The sequence below is a fragment of the Geotrypetes seraphini genome, chromosome 13 (assembly GCF_902459505.1).
Source record: "Geotrypetes seraphini chromosome 13, aGeoSer1.1, whole genome shotgun sequence".
Classification (NCBI taxonomy): Eukaryota; Metazoa; Chordata; class Amphibia; order Gymnophiona; family Dermophiidae; genus Geotrypetes; species Geotrypetes seraphini.
Window position 1 is genome coordinate 80,843,299 of NC_047096.1, and position 20,637 is coordinate 80,863,935.

Here is a 20,637-nt window from a genome sequence, read left to right on the forward strand (position 1 = left end):
GAATTTTTGGAGCTTGAGGCTGTTCCTGGTTAGCGTGGCTCACCTATTGCTTGGCAGGGGTTTGAACGCAGGCTGTCAGGCATCTGTGGGAGGCTCAGTGGTGTTTCGCAGGGTGCTGGCTGTGTTTTTGCCTCCTCCTTTATGGTTACATATCCATCGGTCTGTGGGGGTAGGGATTCAGTTGGATGCTGTGTCTGACTGGCAGCCCGAAAATTCAGTCAAATAGACCCTGGGAGTATTGGGAGAACCCTCAGTGCATGCATGCAGGATAAGACGACTTAGCAACGAAAAAGCTGGAAGAATCCAAGGCTGAGGGGAAAGTACTGACAGCTATCCAGTGGAGGGACTGGCTGGGATGGTGGCAACCGGCGGAGAGACCAGTAATGGCACTGGTAGCAGTCAGTGAATCCTTAGGAGGCAGCCAAGTAGACCCTGGGAGTATTGGCCAGAGTTCTGAGAAGCATCTGGGGGAGGGAGGCAACCCGCGGAGGGACCGGTAAATGGCACTAGAAGCTGCCAATTCTGGAGAGACATTCTTTATGAGGCAATTATTTCTTCTCCATTTCCAGCTACTGTTCAGAGCTGAGGCAGGCTGCAGCACTTTCCCAGCACAGTGAGTAAGGCTGTCACAGCCTGTGAGCTGAATCGGGTGGTGTCAAACACTGCAGTTTTCAATGTTCTCATATGTCCCCCCTCCCCCAAAATCTTAAATGTGCCAGGTTTTGCATTTAATTTTGTTGTTTTTTCAGTGTTTTTGGTGCCAAAATCCTGACGGTGGCCATTTTGAACTTTAGGGATTTTTTTTTCTAAAGTTCTCTGCAGTTTCAAATCTGCTAGTTTTGCTTCAAACCTTGTTGGGATGGAGTCCTTGGGCTCTTTTACTAATAATCCATGCCAAGAATGCAGAAATTTTGCGCCTCAGGAGTGTCCTTGCGCTACGCGCTGTACCACATGTGCAGGAGAGGCAGGAGTATCCGGCTTAAGCTCTCCTTTGCACTCTCAGGCTGAGTAAAGGGCAACTAGCCCAGTGATTTGGACAGTTTTCTAATCCTAGAAACAGCGACCATCCTGTGCAAAAGCTGCCGAGCTCAAGAGACGCAAATTAGAGTCATCTTTGGTGAATCTGCTAGCTAGTATGGCTTTTTCACTGGAATTCGTCAATTTAATGTGGAAAGCCATTCACGAAAGCTGTTGTTCTCATTAGCAAAGGTGGGCTGCACTTTAGATATTGCAGGGGAGGGTATGTACCCTTTGGGTGTATTTGCCTCTCAATGTTTCGCTTCTCAAGGTTTTGGAGATTGTATTGATGATGGTACAGTTGATGATGAGCCTCTAACTGTTCCCTTATTGTCTCGTGTTGTATCTCCTGTTTTGGGAGACACAGGTCTGGTGCTTGAAATTCTGTTCTGATTTTGGATCCTGGGTATGATTCTACGGTGCTGTGCTTTTTTAAGAATACAGCTCTCCTGGATCTTATTTCTGAATCCCCAGCATGTGCTGAATTTAGACTCTCAGCCAGTTCCATCTTTTTCCTCCTCTCTTATGAGTGGAGTGAGGGTTCAGTCCAATATGTTTCCCTGGCATCTGGACATTAATGTCTTAGTCACTGAGTAGTGGGATTCTCCTGAAGGGTCCCTCAAGGTTGTGAGAAAAATATATTGTCTGTATCCTGTGGCACGAATGCCATTAGTGTTTTACCGAACCTAAAGTGGATTCCTTGGTTATGCAGGTTACTAAGCACACCTCTCTTCTGAGTGAAGACGTTGTGATGCTCAAGGATATTCAGGATCACCATTTGAATGTGGTCCTTAAGAGGGATTATTCTGTAGATTTCCCTAAATCACCTACCAGATCTGGGCAATCCAGATCTGATGTAGCATGAAAAGATCGAAATGCCTATCCAAGAACAGTCTGTTTGAAAGCTTGGCAAAATCACTGTCTTTCTCAGAGCCAAAGGGTTTTATAGCGCTCCCCTCTGATCCTTTACCTGAGCAACTTAGAAGTACATCACTGCTAGAAGATTTAAATTATCAGAAGTTCATCATTAAAAGATGAATGAATGTGTCAGGGTGAAGTTCCATGTCACTGGCATTCCACCAGAAGGAGTCTGAGCAGCTAAAAGGAGGAGCCTAGCTGATTTGCATAAGAGCTGCAAGTGCTGCTGGGAGCTGTCCACTCACTTTGAGTGGATTGTGGTGCTTAAAAGAACAGCTTCCAGCACAGAGAACTCAGAAAGCAGAGTTGGGTAACCCTCAGGAGGAGGAATGCTGATCTCTGGCCTAACTCCCAGTAAGCCCTGAAGACCACTGCTGACTGGCACTGATAGGGGGCCCGGTGCAGCAGAGAGGCCAGGCTGACCAGTCCTGATGGGGATGGTGCAGTAGAGAACGGAAGTCCAGTGGTAGGAGGGTCCACGAGGACCTATACACCAGCAGAGAGATCTGGCTCTGTAGTGAAGCCTGGTGGTGGGAGGGACCACGGGGACCTATACACTGGAAGGAAAGAGCTAGAAGAGTAACCGGAGAGCCTGGTAGAGCCTGAGGTCGAGGAAGTGGCTCAGGCTTAAGCACCAGCAGTGGGATTGGTAAAAAAGAATCCAGGTGGTGGGGACCCAAGAGGTCAGGGAGTGAGAGAGACTGGTGGTGGCCCCACAGGGAGAGTCATCAGTGGGTATGTCTGCAATAAGACAACTGAGGGGCTGAGAGAGCCCTCAGTGCATGCATGTAGGATAAGATAACTGAGTGATGAAGAAACTGGAAGAGTCTAAGGCTGAGGGGGAAGGACTGATAGCTGTCCATTGGAGGGACTGGCTGAGATGGTGGCAACCGGTGGAGAGACCAGTAAAGCAGTCAGTGAATCCTTAGGAGGCAGCCAAGTAGACCCTGGGAGTATTGGCCAGAGTTCTGAGGAGCATCTGGGGGAGGGACCGGCTGGGATGGTGGCAACCGGCGGAGGGACCGGTAAATGGCATTAGAAGCTGCCAAAGAAACTGGAGGGTTAGAGGAAGGACTTGGGAGAAGACTTGGAGGACAGAGTCCAGGGAGGACCCGGAGAAGATGACCAGGAGGAGCTGGAAGATCTGGTCAGGGATTTTAATGGAATGTAGAATGTATATGTGTAACCTTGTATGTTGTGTTGTTTTAACAGAGAATCAAGGTGCCTGAGGGTGGATATGTGATGGGTGTTACCACCTGGCCACATGATGACAATGAAATAATCCTTTTTAGGAAGAAACAGAATTGATGGCGAATATATTTGGTCTTCTACAGTGAATTGATGCTCCAAAGGAGATGTTGGCTTTATTCATGCACAAACTGCTATAAGAACTGAAGATGAGAATGTAGCAATTATGCAAGTTATATAAGGAAGTTCAACATCAAATTTAGGAATCAAAATAGCATAGCTTGTCACTTTGATGCATCCCTTTCAGCAAGGAACCACTGGAGCGGTTGATGTCACCTAGGTCACCTTTAGGTGAGAGATGTGATGTAGGAAGTGTTAACAACCATGGCAGCATTCAGCCCATACTAGTGCAGATATAAACATAGGAAGAAAGGGAGAATACAAATTGGGCAGCTGACAGTCTTTAATCTCACATTTGATTAGACTGATTGCTCCTCTCCTATTGGTAATATTTTGTTGCTTTTTATCTGTCGGTTTTTTCAGCTCCATTTATAACTATCAGTTGGCAACATGGTTGTGATTTTGGTGCCATAAGCCATCATTCATAACTAAAGTATTTTATATTTACCCTTTATCTTTCTAATCATTTATAGTAACTTAGGGGTCAACTTTTAAAAAGCTCCTGGAATTCTTCCAATCTGGTCCCTTTCCCTTTACCAAACTTATTTTCTGTGGCTTGCAATTTTAATAAATTTTAGCTGTTTAGAAGGGCCATACCTTTTACCAGGTAGATTGCTTGGCCTAAACCCAATTTCAGCTTGGGCAAATCTGTTGAGCATTGATCCCATTTTAACAAAGCAGCATTGGTAGGTAAAGACTTCTTGGCCCATAAAACATGTTCAGTTGTCCTTTCCTGTTGTGTTACCATGGATCTTATGTTATTCTACTCCTTCCCTTGCTATTTATCAGATCCATATCTATTTGTCCTAGTCATGTTTTTCTTTCTTTGGAAAGTAGGCATCCAAATTATCTAGTGGCCTAGTGATAAAGCTTCTGTCTCAGCACCGTGAGGTTGTGGGATCAATCCCAGTGCTGGTCTTTGTGACCCTGGGCAAGTCACTTGATCCTCCATTGCCCCAGGTTCAAAATAAGTACCTGTATAAATGTAAACTGCATTGAATGTGTGACCACAAATAGATGGTATACAAGCCTCATCCCCTTTCTCTTCTCTTTTGAAATGCAGACATTTCCCCTTGCTCTATGTAATTCTAGAAAACTTATAGAGAAGAAAAAATGAGCATACGTTTTTAAAACTTGACTTAAATGTGACTTGATGTTATTAGGGGAATTTCTGAAACATTCTGACTGCTGCACTGTGTAGAAGTCCTGTGTGTGTGTGTGGGGGGGGGGGGACTTTTCCATCATCTACTTGGAATTTAGGGATGTCTCTGTGCTTGCAGGGAATTAAAGATTCCATATGGGGCATCTGTACTATCTCTAAATTGGATGCCCGAATTCAGCAGAAAAGGGAAGAACAGAGGAAGAAGAGAGCAAGCAGTGTACTGGCACAGCGCAGAGCTCAGAGTGAGGAGCGGAAGCTGGACAAGTAAGTACCTTGGCTCCATTTACTCAGGTTGTCACTGTTTCTGTATTGAACCTCCCTACTATAGAAAGACATGGGGTTCTCTGACTTCATCTGTTACAACAAATGACAGAGCAAAAAGCAAAGGAACAAAACTCCCATAATAAATGAGCAAGCAATAAAGGAGTAGGGAAGGAACTTGTACACATCAACCAGAGATAAAATAAATGAGTATTTATTGAAAAGTACATAAAAAGAGTCTCTATTAAGTATTAATTTCAATCAGTGTTGCAGACCCGACACTGTCCGTGTTTCGGCATTAAAGCCTGCCTGAGGGGTTCAAGAGACATCCAGTAGATGGCGGTATTATTTTATGCTTCTTTCTGTAATTTGTACACAATACCAAAAGCATAAAAACCCTACAGGATTGAAAAGTCACAACAGAACTCTTTGTGAGAGTGTCTGAAAATATATTTACAGACTGTTCATTTGTCATCTGTTTGATCAATGATACAGTCCCTATAGCCACATCAATCAAAGTGTGTGGATTGATTGATTGATTGATATTCATTAACAGCCTTTATGAAGAGATTTACCCAAGGCGGTGTACAGCAGGTATAATTCAACTTACAAGATCATGAAGGGATCATGAAGAGAGAGTAGAGAGGGACAGATTCTTCAAACTTTCGAATAATAAAAGAACAAGAGGGCATTCAGAAAAGTTGAAAGGGGACAGATTCAAAACGAATGCTAGGAAGTTCTTCTTCACCCAACGTGTGGTGAACACTTGGAATGCGCTTCCAGAGGGCGTAATAGGGCAGAGTACAGTACAGGGGTTTAAGAAAGGATTGGACAATTTCCTGCTGGAAAAGGGGATAGAGGGGTATAGATAGAGGATTACTGCACAGGTCCTGGACCTGTTGGGCCGCCACGTGAGCGGACTCCTGGGCACGATGGACCTCAGGTCTGACCCAGCAGAGGTATTGCTTATGTTCTTATGTTCTTAAGCTTACAATTTTGTTAACAGCATAGCAGTAGTAAAAACCCAAATAAAAACATAAAAACAATTATTAAGGTAGAGTTAAAATCGGTAAATTGAAACTTTAAAATAAGGCTACCATGAAACAGTTTAAAAAATATACTTATTAACAGCACTGAAATTCAGATAAGAGAGCTATAATGCATACTAAAAGGGAGACATAATACTTATGAAGCATCTAATAAGCACAAATCAGAACATTCAAATGGCATATATGACGCTGATGCTTTTCTACAATACAGCTTATCCTATAGCTGAGGGATCAAATTCAGATATTAGATGGGGGACAAGATGGATGGTACAGAATGCTTTGGGATAAATAGTTGGGAGGCTAAACTCAAGGCAAGTTGTTTATGCAGTTAAACAAGGAACTGATTTAGCTTCAGTGTATATAGCAAGCTAGTCCTGGTGCAGAATGAGTGTATATAGTCAATCACACTATGTATTAAAGACTTGGGTGAAGAGCTAGGCTTTCACCTGTTTACTGAAGTAGAGGTAGTCTGGAGATAGATGTAGCCTCTCTGGGAGTAAATTCCAGACCGTGGGGGCCCTCCTGAGGAGGCTTACTGGTGGGTATCACGTCATACAATTTCTTTTCTTTTGATGAGGGCACGGATAGTGATGCTCCTTGAGAGGACCTCAGAGGTCTTGATGGTATATAAAAGATTAGCTTGTTGTTTAAATATTCTGGCCCATTTTGTCTGAGGACCTTGAAAATCAAACAAAAATTTAAATTTAGCCCTGTAAGATACAGGTAGCCAGTGTAGTTTGTGCAGGAAGGATGTGATGTGGTCACACCTCTTGCAGCTCTCTATTTAGTCATGCTGCAGCATTCTGAATTACTTGCAGTTGATGCATACTCATTTTGGTTAGACCAGTGTACAGGGCATTGCAGTAGTCTAGTCGTGATGTTATCACGGCATGGACCACTGTGGTCAGACTTCTCTTTTCAATATATGGAGAGAGATTTTGCAGCTGCTTAAGATGATAGAGACAATTTTTAAAGGTTGTTTGAATTTGTGGGAGCAGAGTGAGTGATGAGACTAGCAATATCCCAAGATTCCTGACCTGTGATTTTAGGGAGAGTTTATACTGGCCTTCTTTTGTATGAGATTTTAATTTTGTAAGCTGCTCTGACCTATTCTAATCTAATCTTCCATTTGTGAGTCATAAGAACATAAGAATTGCCGTTGCTGGGTCAGACCAATGGTCCATCGTACCAAGCAGTCTGCTCCCGCAGCGGCTCCTAGGTCAAAGACACACACCTTTGCAGGCTCTAGGCGACAGATCAGAGATTAAGAGGAGGAATGGAAGGGGGGACTGGGAAGACAAGAGATGGTGGCAGAAGATGAGATGGGGAGCAGCTAAAACAGAATCTATTGCAGGTATCAAGTGAACAATAAACATAAACAAAAGATGATTCACGGTATCGAAGGCTGCAGAGAAATCCAGCAACAATTGTATCAAAGTAGATCCCCATTTTCTGTGCAGATCCTCAAGAAGAGAGACAAGAACTGTCTCTGTTCCTTACCCAGATATGAAGCCAGATTGACATGGGTTTAGGCAATTGTTTTCAGTTAGCCAGCTGTTGAGTTGAGTGCAGACTGGAATGCCTGGAATAAATTATCCAAGTTTGTCCATCAAGCCCCCTTCCTTTCCTTTGTTTAAAAGCAGACTGAAAACCCACCTTTTTGATATAGCTTTCAATCCTTAACCCTACTCATCTGCCCTCCAACCCAGCCTGCTGATTAACCGTTCCCCTTAACTGTATCTGTCTTGCCTGTTTAGATTGTAAGCTCTTTCGAGCAGGGACTGTTTTCTTATTCTTTGTGACTCTGTGCAGCGCTGTGTGCGTCTGGTAGCTCTACAGAAATAATTAATAGTAGTAGTAGTAGACTGTCCATTCTATAAGTTTTGCAAGGAAAGGAATGTTAGAGATTGGTCAGTAGTTTTCGAGCTTGTTCTTATCAAGGGAACTCTTTCAGTAGGGGGTGCACTGTAGCTCTTTTTAGTGTTGTTGGCAACTGCCCTTCCATAAGTGAGGAGTTAATAATTTTAGTGGCCCCTTCAATAATGCCTGTGCTTGCTTTTCTGACTTTTGGGTCTACAGAGTAGATACCTCTTTGAATAATTCTGTGGAGGAAATTAATAGATTGCTATCATACTTTTCTGGGTTTTCATCCCAGCACCTGCTGGCTGTAAGGGTGGAAACAATATCACAACTAACCCTCTTTTCTTGCAGTGAGCCACGGATAGTGAGTCGAATATTTCAGTGCTGTGCTTGGAATGGAGGCGTGTTTTGGGTATGTATAACACCTGTTACGGTAAGTAACTGTGCTTTATGTGCACCTGTGCACATAATGACTGCAGTTACACCAAGTGCCAGGTTACACTGGATGCCCAAATGCTGTTATAGTATAGGCTATCATCATGTAGTACTGGGGTGCCTGAATGGAGATGCCCAGTTATTTTTTGCCGTCTGAAAGAGTGGTTGATTTTCACTGAAAGAGTGGTTGATCGCTGGAATAGTCTTCCACTACAGGTGATTGAGGCCAGCAGCGTGCCTGATTTTAAGGCCAAATGGGATCGGCACATGGGATCTATTCACAGGGCAAAGGTAGGGGAGGGACATCAGGGTGGGCAGACTAGATGGGCCGTGGGCCCTTATCTGCCGTCTATTTCTATGTTTCTATGAGTGACTATGTAATGATGGAGCCACAAGATCTTTTTTTTCTCTCTCTTGGGTTGCAGTTAAGTCTCTTCCTGTTTTACCGAGTCTTTATCCCAGTGCTGCAGTCGGTCACAGCACATATCATAGGTAAGTTAGTATCTTCTGTTTACAGGAGCTTTTTGAGACTTTGGACATAAAGCACTATTTCTGGCAAAGGTGAGCTGATGGGTTGAGAGGAAAGTGAGAGGGATGGATTGGTGAAAGTAGGAAAATATGATGTTGGATGATGTTGGGGATAGGTTGACAAAAGGTGAGTAATTATTTGGGGAGGTTGGATTAGTGGTGAGGGGGGGGGAGGTTAAGGAAGAATGGGCAAAATGGAAATAGGTAAGTTGATAAGAGGTTGGGATCAAGGAAACTGGACTATAGCTGTGTCTGCATATTATGATTATTAGTTTCTTTTTTTATTTTAGGGGACCCATCTTTACATGGAGATGTCTGGTCTTGGCTGGAGTTTATCCTTACCTCAGTCTTCAGTGCCCTCTGGGTACTTCCGCTCTTTGTGCTTAGTAAAATTGTCAATGCCATCTGGTTTCAGGTGAGTCTTAGAATTGCCATGTGAAGAATAATAGGGCTCTGGATTAACAGAGGGCACTGTGTGGTAAAATTGACCAGGGCTTTAAATTACAGTGTGATTAGATAGGTTGTTCTAGCAGCACTAGCAGTTCTTGTTGCTTAAAGCTTTGGTAATCCATTCTGTTTGTGTTTGCTGTAGGACATTGCAGACTTGGCATTTGAAATATCAGGAAGAAAACCACATCCCTTCCCTAGCATCAGTAAGATCATCGCAGATATGCTGTTTAACCTCCTGCTGCAGGCACTTTTTCTTATCCAGGTACAAGAAAAGGCTAGGCCAAAACATTACATAAGAATCAGCTAACATGAGCTCCTTTTTTGTTTACATTTAAGATTCATAGGATACCTTTAGAACAGAGGACAGCAGATGCATGTAGGATTATTCCTTAATGTTAATACCAGTCCAATCCAATCCAAACAAGTGGATTATGTTCCTCTATGAGTAGATGGAGACGAAGAAAAAAAAGTCTCAAAGCTGACTTTCCTTTTGGGGTCTGACGCCACCTTCAGTATTTCTGTGTCTCCAGGAGATTTGGTCTTGTGCAGCAACTAAGAGGAGGTGCCTCCCAGGAAGCTAGGCTCAGTAGACTGAGTTGGGGGTGGGGATAGGGAATGTGCCTGTCCTGTTAAGATTAATTTCCCCTAACCTTTGGAAAAAGGTTCTCTTGAGGATCCAAGTTCTCACACTTGATGGGTCCAGCGTCAGGCGCTCCCCCAATAACTTTCACCCTTCTTAGGTTTGACAACAGAAACTACTGACAGCACATGCTATTCTTGTTCAGCAATAGGGAAGCAGTAACATTTACAAAAAAAAAAAAAAAGATAAATAGCTCCAGAATGCCTCCTTACTTTTTGTGGTTCTCAGACAGATTTGAACTTAGGGTGTCTAAAATGATTACAGTCCTTTGTGGCCTGTCCTGTGAGAAGGCAGGCAAGTGCAATTTGTGGAGGGTCAGCTCCCAGCCAAAAACAAGGCTAAATGGACTTCTTAGAATTGAGCCCTGGCCTTTGTGATCCATGCTGACCTTGGCCTTGTTGCACCCCCCACCCAAAAAAAAGAAATCTGTTAGGATCAGTAGCCATTTTACTGCTGATTCATACCAACAATAAGTAAGTAAATCGTTCCAAGCTCTTTTATCTTAGGTTAATGTTCCTGGAGGCTGCATATCTAACCTCAGGCACAGCAGAGCCTGCACATCTTCAGTTCTCTACTGAGTTATTTCAGGAAGCAACCTCACAGGCATATCAGAGCTTCTCTTTCCTGCCCTCTCAGGTAGTGGAACAATAGCAGAGGCAGCCTACAGAATCAGCTCTCTATATACATGCTTACCACAACCTGGAAATGAAAAAAAACCCCAAATCCAAGTGTGGCACTACTTGGGCAGACTCAGTCTAAATGTCCCTGTATAGAAGAAACCCCAGTTTGGCTTTGGTAGTGTTTGGGGTGATACTGCACTGCACTCCACTGGCTGGGACAGGCTAAGGTGTCAGTTTGACAAGAGCAAATGGAAATAGCCTGTTCATTAGACAGGGCGTAACTCCTCTTTGGGGAGGCTAATCATGAAAAAGGAGCTGGTGAACCCTATTGCCTTCACTGCCTTAGGTGCAAATAAGTACCTGTTTATGGTGTTTAAACCACTTGGGCTGTAACCGCAAAAAGGCAGTATGGCAAGTCCCTCCCCCTCTTTCCCTTTATTTTCCATGGTGTGACCTCTTGGTGGCTCTTAGGTGAATTTCTATAGAGCAAGGGTTTTCAGGACATGTCAAGCCAATCTAGTTTTCAAGATATCCACAATTAATATTCATAAGATAAATATGCATGCACTGCTTCCATTGTATGCAGATCTATCTCATATATATTGTTGGTATCCTGAAAAACTGACTCACTAGGTGTGTTCTGAGGACTGGGTTGAGAACCTCCTGCTGTAGAGGGATCCCATATTCTTGGATGCTCAGGCTCCCCATTACTGTTACATCTGATCATTGGAGATGGGATTCTCTAAGGGTGAGACATCTGATTCCAGTCTAAGGGTAACCAAGACTGAGGGATCTATATTCCTTTCCTAAGAAAAAGAAGGATGTGGCAGTGAGTCACCTGACAGTGTTGTCCTCATCTGGAAAGACCAGAATTAGTTGGCAAGAAGCACAGCATTTGTAGACCCTCAGGGTGGAGAGATTGCACCTCTGGAATGGATGGAACAGTGTGCTGGGAACCATGGAGGACTGGGTTCAAATATGAATGTTCCTTTTGACCTTAAGAAAGTTATTTCAGGTGACAGGGGAGGATGCATAGAGTTCATTTCACTGCTTTTTATTTTTAGCTGTTTGTAATCCACTTGAATGGACTTGGTGTCCCTAAGCAGCTAAGCAAATTTAATAAACCTGAACTTGAGCCTTATTTATCCTTCCATTACCTTAGGTACAAGCTTAGGGTTAGATTTGCTAGAGTGTGTTACTGTGTTAGTAATGAAAAAAAGAAAATATATCCAAGTTGAATGGGAGATCACTATTTTTTGATCCCTGTATGTGGACGGAACACTCGCTGTGAAATTATTTCACAAGTATTTAACAAGTGCCCGCCCCTTTATATATAAAGCTGGTTTGTGGAGACACCTCAAGAAGATAAGTGTGTTTTTTTTCTTCTTACTTACCTTTTGTATTTAAAGCATTTTGGAGTGATTGTCTCTATTAAGGACTCCTTTTACAAAGGTGCATTAGGGCCTTACAGCGCGGAATAGCACGCGCTAGGTGCTACTGCCTTGCAAAAATGCTAGAGCACCTTTGTAAAAGGAGCCCTAAGTTTTGAGAATAAGTAAAAATTAAGGAAATTAAGAAAATCACCTATAGTGGAGTTTTTCTGGACCGAGGATGTGTCTTCTTCTTCAAATTCTTATTTGAAGTTTGCTTGTCCTCAGTTTTGATTGATTTTTTCATCCTGAGTGACACTGAGGTCCTTTACTTCACTTTCTATGGATTGTGCTATGTCTCCTTCCCAGTTTTTCTTATATTGAATGTATTAATATTGATTGAAACTTTTACTATGTTAGTATGCACTAACACTGTTAATGCATATTAGTTAATAGATCCCATAAAATGGACTTGCAGTAAATAATGCATTCTAGCAAACAATAATGTGGAAGTTCCTTTTAGTAAACCTAGTCCTTAGAGTGTAAGCCTTTCGGAAACATAGAAATAGGGGGAGGGCCATTTTCGATAATGCATCTAAGTCCAATTTGGATGTTTTGAGAAATGCGTCCAAAAATCAGGAGACAAAAATGTTCATTTTCAAAACCTCTAGACATCTATCTTGGGGTTGGTTTTGTTTTAGGGTTTTTTCAAAAATCACCTCTTAGGGCATCCAACTTTTTCAGTGATTTTCAAAAAGAAAAACGTTCAAGATCCAAACATCCAAAACTAAACCATTTTGGATATAGGTGGGTCCACCATTTATGCCACACTGGCCACATAGACATGCCGGCAGAGCAGTGGGGCACTTTAGTGGTCACTGCTGTAAACATCACATAAAGGATGCCAGGTGTATATTTCACCAGAACTCCCTTACAATGTATGGTGAGCCCTCCTAAACCCCTGCAAAACCTACTATATCCACCTGCCTACTATCCTAATAACTCTTACGGCTGCAGGTGTACCATATGTGGTTTTTAGTAAGTTTTGGTGGGCTCACACTTTCCACCATAAATGTGGGTAAGGTTGGATATGGGCCTGGGTCACCCTCTCTATGGTTCGCTATACCGCCCACCAGGTTACTCCAAACACCTGCTGCTGCTCTACTAGAATTTCGTATACCAGGTGCTGCTGTTATAGAGACAGGTATATATTGTTTCTTTTGCATCTTTAGAGGGTGGGAGGGAGTCATTGACCATTGGGGGAGTGTGGGGGTCATGACTTAATCCCTCCAGTGGTACCAAAAGCTACAAACACACAAAATGTATGCAGTGATATTTTCCTATCACAGAGGAAAAGACCTCAGAACACCCCGGTGTCTCGTGATCATACTGGACACTTTGTATTGGGGTTCAGGGTATCATCATTGGTAATAAAAAACCTCTTTTCTTTTATTTATATATATATATTATTTTATTTCTGATATTTAAATTATTTTTTCTTTTTTAATTGTGTTCACTGTATTGATCAATTTTCACAAACCCAATATAAGGTGTCCAGTATGATCACGAGACACCAGGGTGTTTTGAGTTTTTTTTCCTCTGTGATATGAAAATATCATTGTATACATTTTGTATGTTTGTAATTTTTGGTACCTTAGGTTGTTTATTGAACACACGTTTAGTCTTATAATATTTTTGCTGGGCTGCAAGATGTCCAAGTGCTAAGCAATCCAAAATTCTACCCATAACACACATCCAACAAGTCCCTTGAACTTTGGACGCACTGTGGACAAAAAGCCTGGGAGGATGTCTAGGAAGTCGATTTTTAAAATCATCACATTTTGGTGATTAAAACGTCCAAGTGTTGGTTTATGCCCTTTTTTGGATATTTTTCTTTTTTGAAAATGAGCCACATACCATGCTTAAATGTTACATTCCTTGAGCAACTACTGAAAAGGTGTGAAAGAAATCCAAATAAATAGTAAATGGGTCAATTTTTAGTCTGTAATGATTAAATTTTTGAATTCCAGTTGTGTTGTATGAATAGGCAGTGGTCCCAAATATACCTGCAGTTTTGAACATCGATAGTAGATATATGTATAATGGCGATATTCAACCACTGTAGAAGTAATTCTGTTATTGGACATCATGGAGGAACTTATTCTATAAAGGAACATAGGCTCCTACCATTAGAGAATACTAGTGTAACAGCAAAAATGCATGCTATAGATCTGGCATAAGTGTAACAGCAAAAATATAGCTATAGAGCTGGCATAAGTGTGTGTGCCTAAATTCCAGGGATATGCACTAGTATTCTACAAGTTGTGTGCATGGGCGACCTGACCAAGATCCACTTAGGGCCTCTTTTACAAAGCTGGGCTAGCGGCTGCCCTGCGCTAACGGCCCCAAAGCCCATAGAGATTTAAAGGGCTTTGGGGCTGTTGCTGTGCAGCTTTGTAAAAGAAGCAGTTAGACCCTGCTTATATGTATATCTACATGTAAAAAATATATATATATTTACAGAATAGCACTCAGATTTGGACACCTAAGTTGCTGGACATCCACATTATGGACTCATAACTTTAGGTGTCCTTTACAGAATTTGCCCCTAAGTTTCTGGGACATTCAGGCCCTGATTCTGCAAAGTGTTCTCGATTGTAGGCAGCTGTAGGCATCCTACAGCTGTCTAATCAGCCAATCGGAAGGCACTTTTTCTAAAAAAAAAATGCTCCCCAGGCAGGCTGCCTATATTGAAGGCGCCTCCAGGGAGCCTGGAAAGGCCCGCAAACCCGCCTAAGCTCGCCTATGGCTACCAGAACGGGAGACACTTACAATGTAGTCTAGCAAAATGCTGGCCTACACGGTAAGTAGATGTGGCCGCTGTACCTTCTTACCGACTCCTACACTGGCTGCCGATGGAGGCGCGCACAAAGTTCAAGCTAGGATGTCTCTGCTTCAAAGTTCTAAATGGTCTAGCCCCAAAATACATCACAGATCTCTTCTCATTCCCAACCAACAGACACGAAAGAAAAACACACATGAAATTTGTCTCCCCACCGGCTAGAGGGTGCAAATATAAGAGACACCATCAACAACTGCTATCATATCAAGCAGCCATATGGGGTAAAGACCTAGAAAAACTCATTGCACACACAAACAATTACGAAGAATTCAGGAAACACCTAAAAACTTACCTATTCTTGAAACACCTAGGCAACGAACCGGAACATCAACCCCCTCGCAACATCATCACATAACTAAACTTGCAAACTGTTAACCCCAACCCCTAATCACTAACTACAAACACTCTATCCAAATCACGGAATATTTCTACTTCTGAGCAAACAGCTTGGCACTTCCGGGCCTTGCAACACACAAACTGTTGTTAACATTATTAATATTAACAGATGTAACCTGCTTTACTCTGTAAGTCATTGTACAAGAAGTTTACTGCTAAACTCCTTAATTCATTGTACGCAAAGCCTCTCTTTATTGTATTTACATTTTCTTTTATTGTATTCACAATCTCTTTTACTGTAAACCGCCTAGAAGTCGCAAGATAGCTGGCGGTATATAAAAATAAAGTTATTATTATTATTATTATTATAGCGGCCATGGCTAGGGCCGCAAGTCTCTCCTCCCCCAGCGATTGCGGCAGGAGGGAACCCAACCCCTCCTGCCGGCCCCCCAACGGCCCCCCCTAAGATCGCCGGCAGGAAGGTGCCCAACCCCTCCTGCCAGACCCCTCCCTAATGAACCCCCCCAACCCGGAACCCCCCCTTGGTCTTACTTTCAAGTTGGACCGGACGGCTCCTCGCACGTCCGGCCAGCAGGCCCACCTCCGTCCAAATGAGGTGGGGCCCGCCCCTCCCCTGCCCAACCCACAGGATCCTAGGGCCTGATTGGTCCAGGCGCCTAAGGCCCCTCCCGCTGATATCAAGGCAACCTCCTGTTCTTATAGCTACATCAACTCCTTTGGATGTGTTAAAATGATTTAAAGAAACGTGATAAATGTGATTTATAGGTTCCTCCAGTCTGCTTTGAGAATTTTCTTTTTTCTTACCTAGGGTAGGATATTTTTATTTCTATCGATATCACCCCTTACATTTCTGTTTTCTTGCTCCTCACTTTATTAAATTTTATTTACCTTAAATTGGGGTTATTATAAATAGATCTTACTTATATACTTTTGTTGATATTTATCTTGGAAATTATTTGTTAAGTAAGATCTATTTTTCTGTTCAAGTTTTAATATTTGTGAATTATTATAAAAACATAATAGAAAAAAGAAAATTGATTTTATGGATGGAGTAATAGAAAAGAATTTGAATAGGAAGGGCCCAGTGGGAGAAAGTCTTCATGATCAAGCTTGTACTGATTTCCTCTCTTTTCTATGGTTTCCAGGGAATGATTGTCAGTTTGTTTCCAATTGATATCATCGGACAGTTAGTGAGTCTGCTCCACATGTCGCTGCTCTATTCTCTATACTGTTTTGAGTATCGCTGGTTTAATAATGGTGAGTGACAAGCCTTTACAGCCCCTGCCAGCTAGCAGTTTGGCATAAAAAATCTCTTATGAGAGAGAGAAAAAAATATGTTCTGGATGTTTCTACTACTACTACTATTAATTCTATAGCGTTACTAGACGTATGCAGTGCTGTACAGAGTCACAAAGAAGAAAACAGTCCCTGCTCGAAAGAGCTTGCAATCTAAACAGCCAAGACAGACAAACAGGATGTCATGGATACAGTTAAGGGGAATGGTGAATCAGCTGGCTGGGTTGGAGGGCAGAGGAGTAGGGTTAAGGATTAAAGGCTATATCAAAAAGGTGGGTTCTCAGTCTGCCTTTAAACAAGGGAAGGGAAGGGGCTCGACGGGCAAATTCAGGTATTTTATTCCAGGTATGGGGACAGCTAGATGAAAGGATTCTCAAAAAAATATATTTTTGTTTAATAATTTTTGTATATACTAATACTTGATTTTTTTCTTATAACATTAAGCATTTTTAATTTATAAAAAGTATTTATTATATTTTGGAGACATCAGAAAGCTCTCAGTACTATTTGGGCTTGCTATAACTTGCATACATCAATTTGTCATCTGTCTCCTTTAGTCATTCAAAGTCCACAATATGTTTACATCTGTCTTCTAAGAACATACATAACAAAATACTTAGCTTGTGCAATTTAGAAGTACAGTGGTGCCTCACACAACGAACTTAATTCGTTCCAGGAGCAAGTTTGTTATGCGAAAAGTTCGTTATGTGAAACGCGTTTTCCCATAACAATACATGTTAAAAAAAAAAATTCGTTCTGCAGCATAAAATATGCTAAGATGACATAAAAAAAGATAAATTTGTCAAAATGGTGGTCTTGCTGAGGCCAAACTCTTTGACGAGGTCACACTGTTTTACCCCACATTCACTCCTTCTAATTATTTCCCGTTTCATTTCAACAGAAATCACCTTCCTGCTTTTTTTAGAAGCCATGATATATAAAAAATATTGAGTTTATCTTAAAAGGACGACTGTATACAGTGAGAGAGGGCAGTTAAGCGCAGTGACTAACGACTGCCTGCAGTGCCTGCGCGGAAGGATGCAATACATCGGCAGCTCGGGCGACTTCGTTGTGTGAAACGAAGTTCGTTGTGTGAAACGAAGTTCGTTGTGTGAAACGAAGTTCGTTGTGTGAAGTTCGTTGTGTGAAACGAAGTTCGTTGTGTGAAACGAAGTTCGTTGTGTGAATCAAGACATGAAGTTCGTTGTGTGCAGCGTTCATTGTGCGAGGCGTTCGTTATGCGAGGCACCACTGTACTGCACTCCAAAACCTGACATCAGAGTTCTGGCAGCATTTCCTGCTTTGAGAGTCAAGCGCCACAATAAAACTTTAGGACAGTTTCCAAAATCCTATATATGACCACGCTCCTCCACAGCACTTGTATCACTTCCCACTAGATTTTCTTGTTTGCCAGCTTCTCAGTAGAGCCTTTTCTTTCTCTTCCTGAGGATTTCTAGTTGTGTCAGTGAGTGGGTTTGTTTGAGAACAAGTGTCAGACTGCAGAGTCAATAAGGAAGTTAATTTGATAAAGAAAAAAAGTGTATGAGTGACACAGAATTGTGTTTCAGTAGCACACAAACTATGATATAGAGGTAGAGAGAGCTAGATAGGAAAAGGGCAGAGAGATTTTTCACCCTCTCCCCCTTGGCTTCAGTGTTCCCGCTAAGCTGTGCTGGCGTGCGCTGGCGCACAAAATATTACCTCGCAGCGCACAAGTTTCTCGTCACAGCGCACACAGTGTAGAGCACAGTTCTTCAACCGCCGGTCCGGTCCGCAAACAAAATCTTGCCGGTCCGCGAAGGATTCGGTCCCCGCCGCAACGAAAGGCCGGCGTCAGCTGACTTGCAACTTCCTGTTGCAGTCGCTGTGCCGGGACTCCTGCCTTCCACCGCGTTTGCCTCCTGCCTTGTCTCCGCACCTCCAGACCAGCAGCGGCAGCTGTGTATGCTTTTAACTTCGGCACAGAGCTGCCCCTAATCAATAGTTTAGCGCGGTTTCATAAGGCAGCCTCGGGGCCTTTGCTAGGCCGGCCCACATCGCATCATCGAAGCGGGCCGGCTATCAAAGGCCCCGAGGCTGCCTCATGAAACCGCGCTAAACTATTGATTAGGGGCAGCTCTGTGCCGAAGTTAAAAGCATACAGAGCTGCCGCTGCTGGTCTGAACTCTTGGGCCGCTGAAGGAGGGCAAAAAGCAGCTGTCCTGGAGGTTTCCCTTCCTCTCGCCTTTACAGGTTCCTTTTTTCCACCTTTTTTTTTTTCCTTCAAACGGCAACGGGCCCCAGCATCGCCATCAATCAAGTAAGTTCCACTGTCAATCAAGCGGTTCTGCTCGGCCAAAGCTTCCCCTGTGACATGAGCCACCCTCAGGGGAAAGAAAGTGACCCACAAAGGTGAGGGGAAGGGGGGCAGATGATGGAAGTTGGGGGGGGGGGGGAGAGGGAGAGAGAAGGGGCAGATGATGGAATGGAGGAGATGAGAGAGAGAGAGAAGGGGACAGATGATGGAAGTGAGAAGAAGGGAGAGAGAGCAGAAGGCAGATGGATGTCAGTTGAGAGGGGAGAGCAGATGCTGAATGGAAGTGGGGAAAGAACACATACTGGATGGAAGGAGGAGATAAATAAAGGGGGAAGAAAATAGTAAGATAATGGAGGGGTGAGGGAAAGGGGTGACAAGCTGTGTGTAGACACAGTGAAAAGAGGGAAACGGGACTAAATAGTAAGAAAGAATTTAATTTAGATGGAGGCAGAAAATAGAGAAGGAAGACCAGAGAAGAAAAGGGAAGAGAGAGTAGAGAATGATCAGATCTGAGTGGAGGAAATGAGAAGAGAGATATGCTAAAAACCACAGGGGGGAAGGAAGGATAGAGATGCCAGACCATGAGGGGAACAGAAGGAAGATGATGGATGCTAGACCAAATTGGGGGGTGGGGGGGGGGCAGGAGGAGAGATGGCAGGGAAAGACAGACAGTGAATGGAAGGGGCAGATGCTGGACTGAAGAGACAGAGAAGGTTATCATGCTGCTGTACCGGGCCATGGTACGCCCTCACCTGGAGTACTGCGTCCAGCACTGGTACTTGAAGAAGGACACGGTACTACTCGAAAGGATCCAGAGAAGAGCAACTAAAATGGTTAAGGGGCTGGAGGAGTTGCCGTACAGCGAAAGATTAGAGAAACTGGGCCTCTTCTCCCTTGAGCAGAGGAGATTGAGAGGGGACATGATAGAAACATTCAAGGTACTGAAGGGAATAGACTTAGTAGCTAAGGCAGGGAGAACGAGAGGGCACTCTCTAAAGTTGAAAGGGGATAGATTCCATACAAACGTAAGGAAGTTCTGTGGTAGAAAGCTGGAACGCTCTTCCAGAGGCTGTTATAGGGGAAAACACCCTCCAAGGATTCAAGACAAAGTTAGACAAGTTCCTGCTGAACAAGAACGTGCGCTGGTAGGGCTAGTCTCCGTTAGGGTGCTGGTTTTAGACCAGAGGGCTGCCGCGTGAGCGGACTGCTGGTCATGATGGACCTCTGGTCTGACCCAGCAGTGGCAATTCTTATGTTCTTAGGGCAGACACTGGCTGGAAGAGAGTGAAAAGGCAATGAAAGCAGAAATCAGAGACGACAAAAGGTAGAAAAAAATAATTTTATTTCTATCTTGTGATTCAAATATATCAGATTTGAAATATGTATCTTGCTAGACATAATTGGGGAGTGCAAAGCCCAGGCAGTGCTTCTTTAGCTTCCAGCTGGCTTAGGGCTCTCTCTGACCAGGGGGCAGTTGCCCTAGTTCCACTCCCCTAACACCATTCCTGTCATGTGTGACTGTGATATTCTGTTACTTGATATTTGTGTAGCATTCTGTAATAATTTGGCTTATTCAGTTTTCTTGATAGTAGAGGGGATATATGTGAAGGGGAGGGGAGACAGGGGTTTTGTTGATTTTGCCCTATATTATTTGTATTTATAAAATGACAATTGTATAGAATATTGTTTCTTTTTATACTTTAATAAAATATGTTCAATATAAAATTATAACTATTTGAGGCTTGTGCGGATGGGATCAGATGGTTTTTGGGACCGAGCTTGCGGGGACGGGGCGGCGATGGTTTTTAAAAAAAAATTTCAGTCTTAGTAGTTTGCCGGTCCACGAAATAATTATTTTATTTCCGCCGGTCCATAGGTGTAAAAAGGTTGAAGAACACTGCCTTAGAGAGTTTCCCTTTGTAAATTTTCCTGTTACACTATACGGACTAGAGTATGTCCCCATGAACCTACAAATCTTAAATTCAGTTCCATAACTGGCCTGGAACTTAAGCTGGCCTGATGCCTTGACAACATATTTATTTGGCTCATAACTTGCTGGCGCCCGATATTTTTAGCTCACAGTGAAAAAAGTTTGCTCACAACACCCG

General features: G+C 43.1%; 1 protein-coding gene across 3 annotated transcripts in view; it reads left to right on the forward strand.

Moving 5' to 3' along the window:
• EI24 (EI24 autophagy associated transmembrane protein) overlaps positions 1-20,637 on the forward strand; it is a 66,427-nt gene that overhangs the window by 17,472 nt on the left and 28,318 nt on the right. For all 3 annotated transcript variants that reach the window (XM_033917453.1, XM_033917454.1, XM_033917455.1), the window contains exons 3-8: positions 4,584-4,729; positions 7,987-8,047; positions 8,496-8,562; positions 8,889-9,013; positions 9,191-9,310; positions 16,083-16,194. In XM_033917453.1, coding sequence (XP_033773344.1) covers positions 4,584-4,729; positions 7,987-8,047; positions 8,496-8,562; positions 8,889-9,013; positions 9,191-9,310; positions 16,083-16,194 — 631 coding nt within the window. The remainder of the gene's footprint in view (positions 1-4,583; positions 4,730-7,986; positions 8,048-8,495; positions 8,563-8,888; positions 9,014-9,190; positions 9,311-16,082; positions 16,195-20,637) is intronic.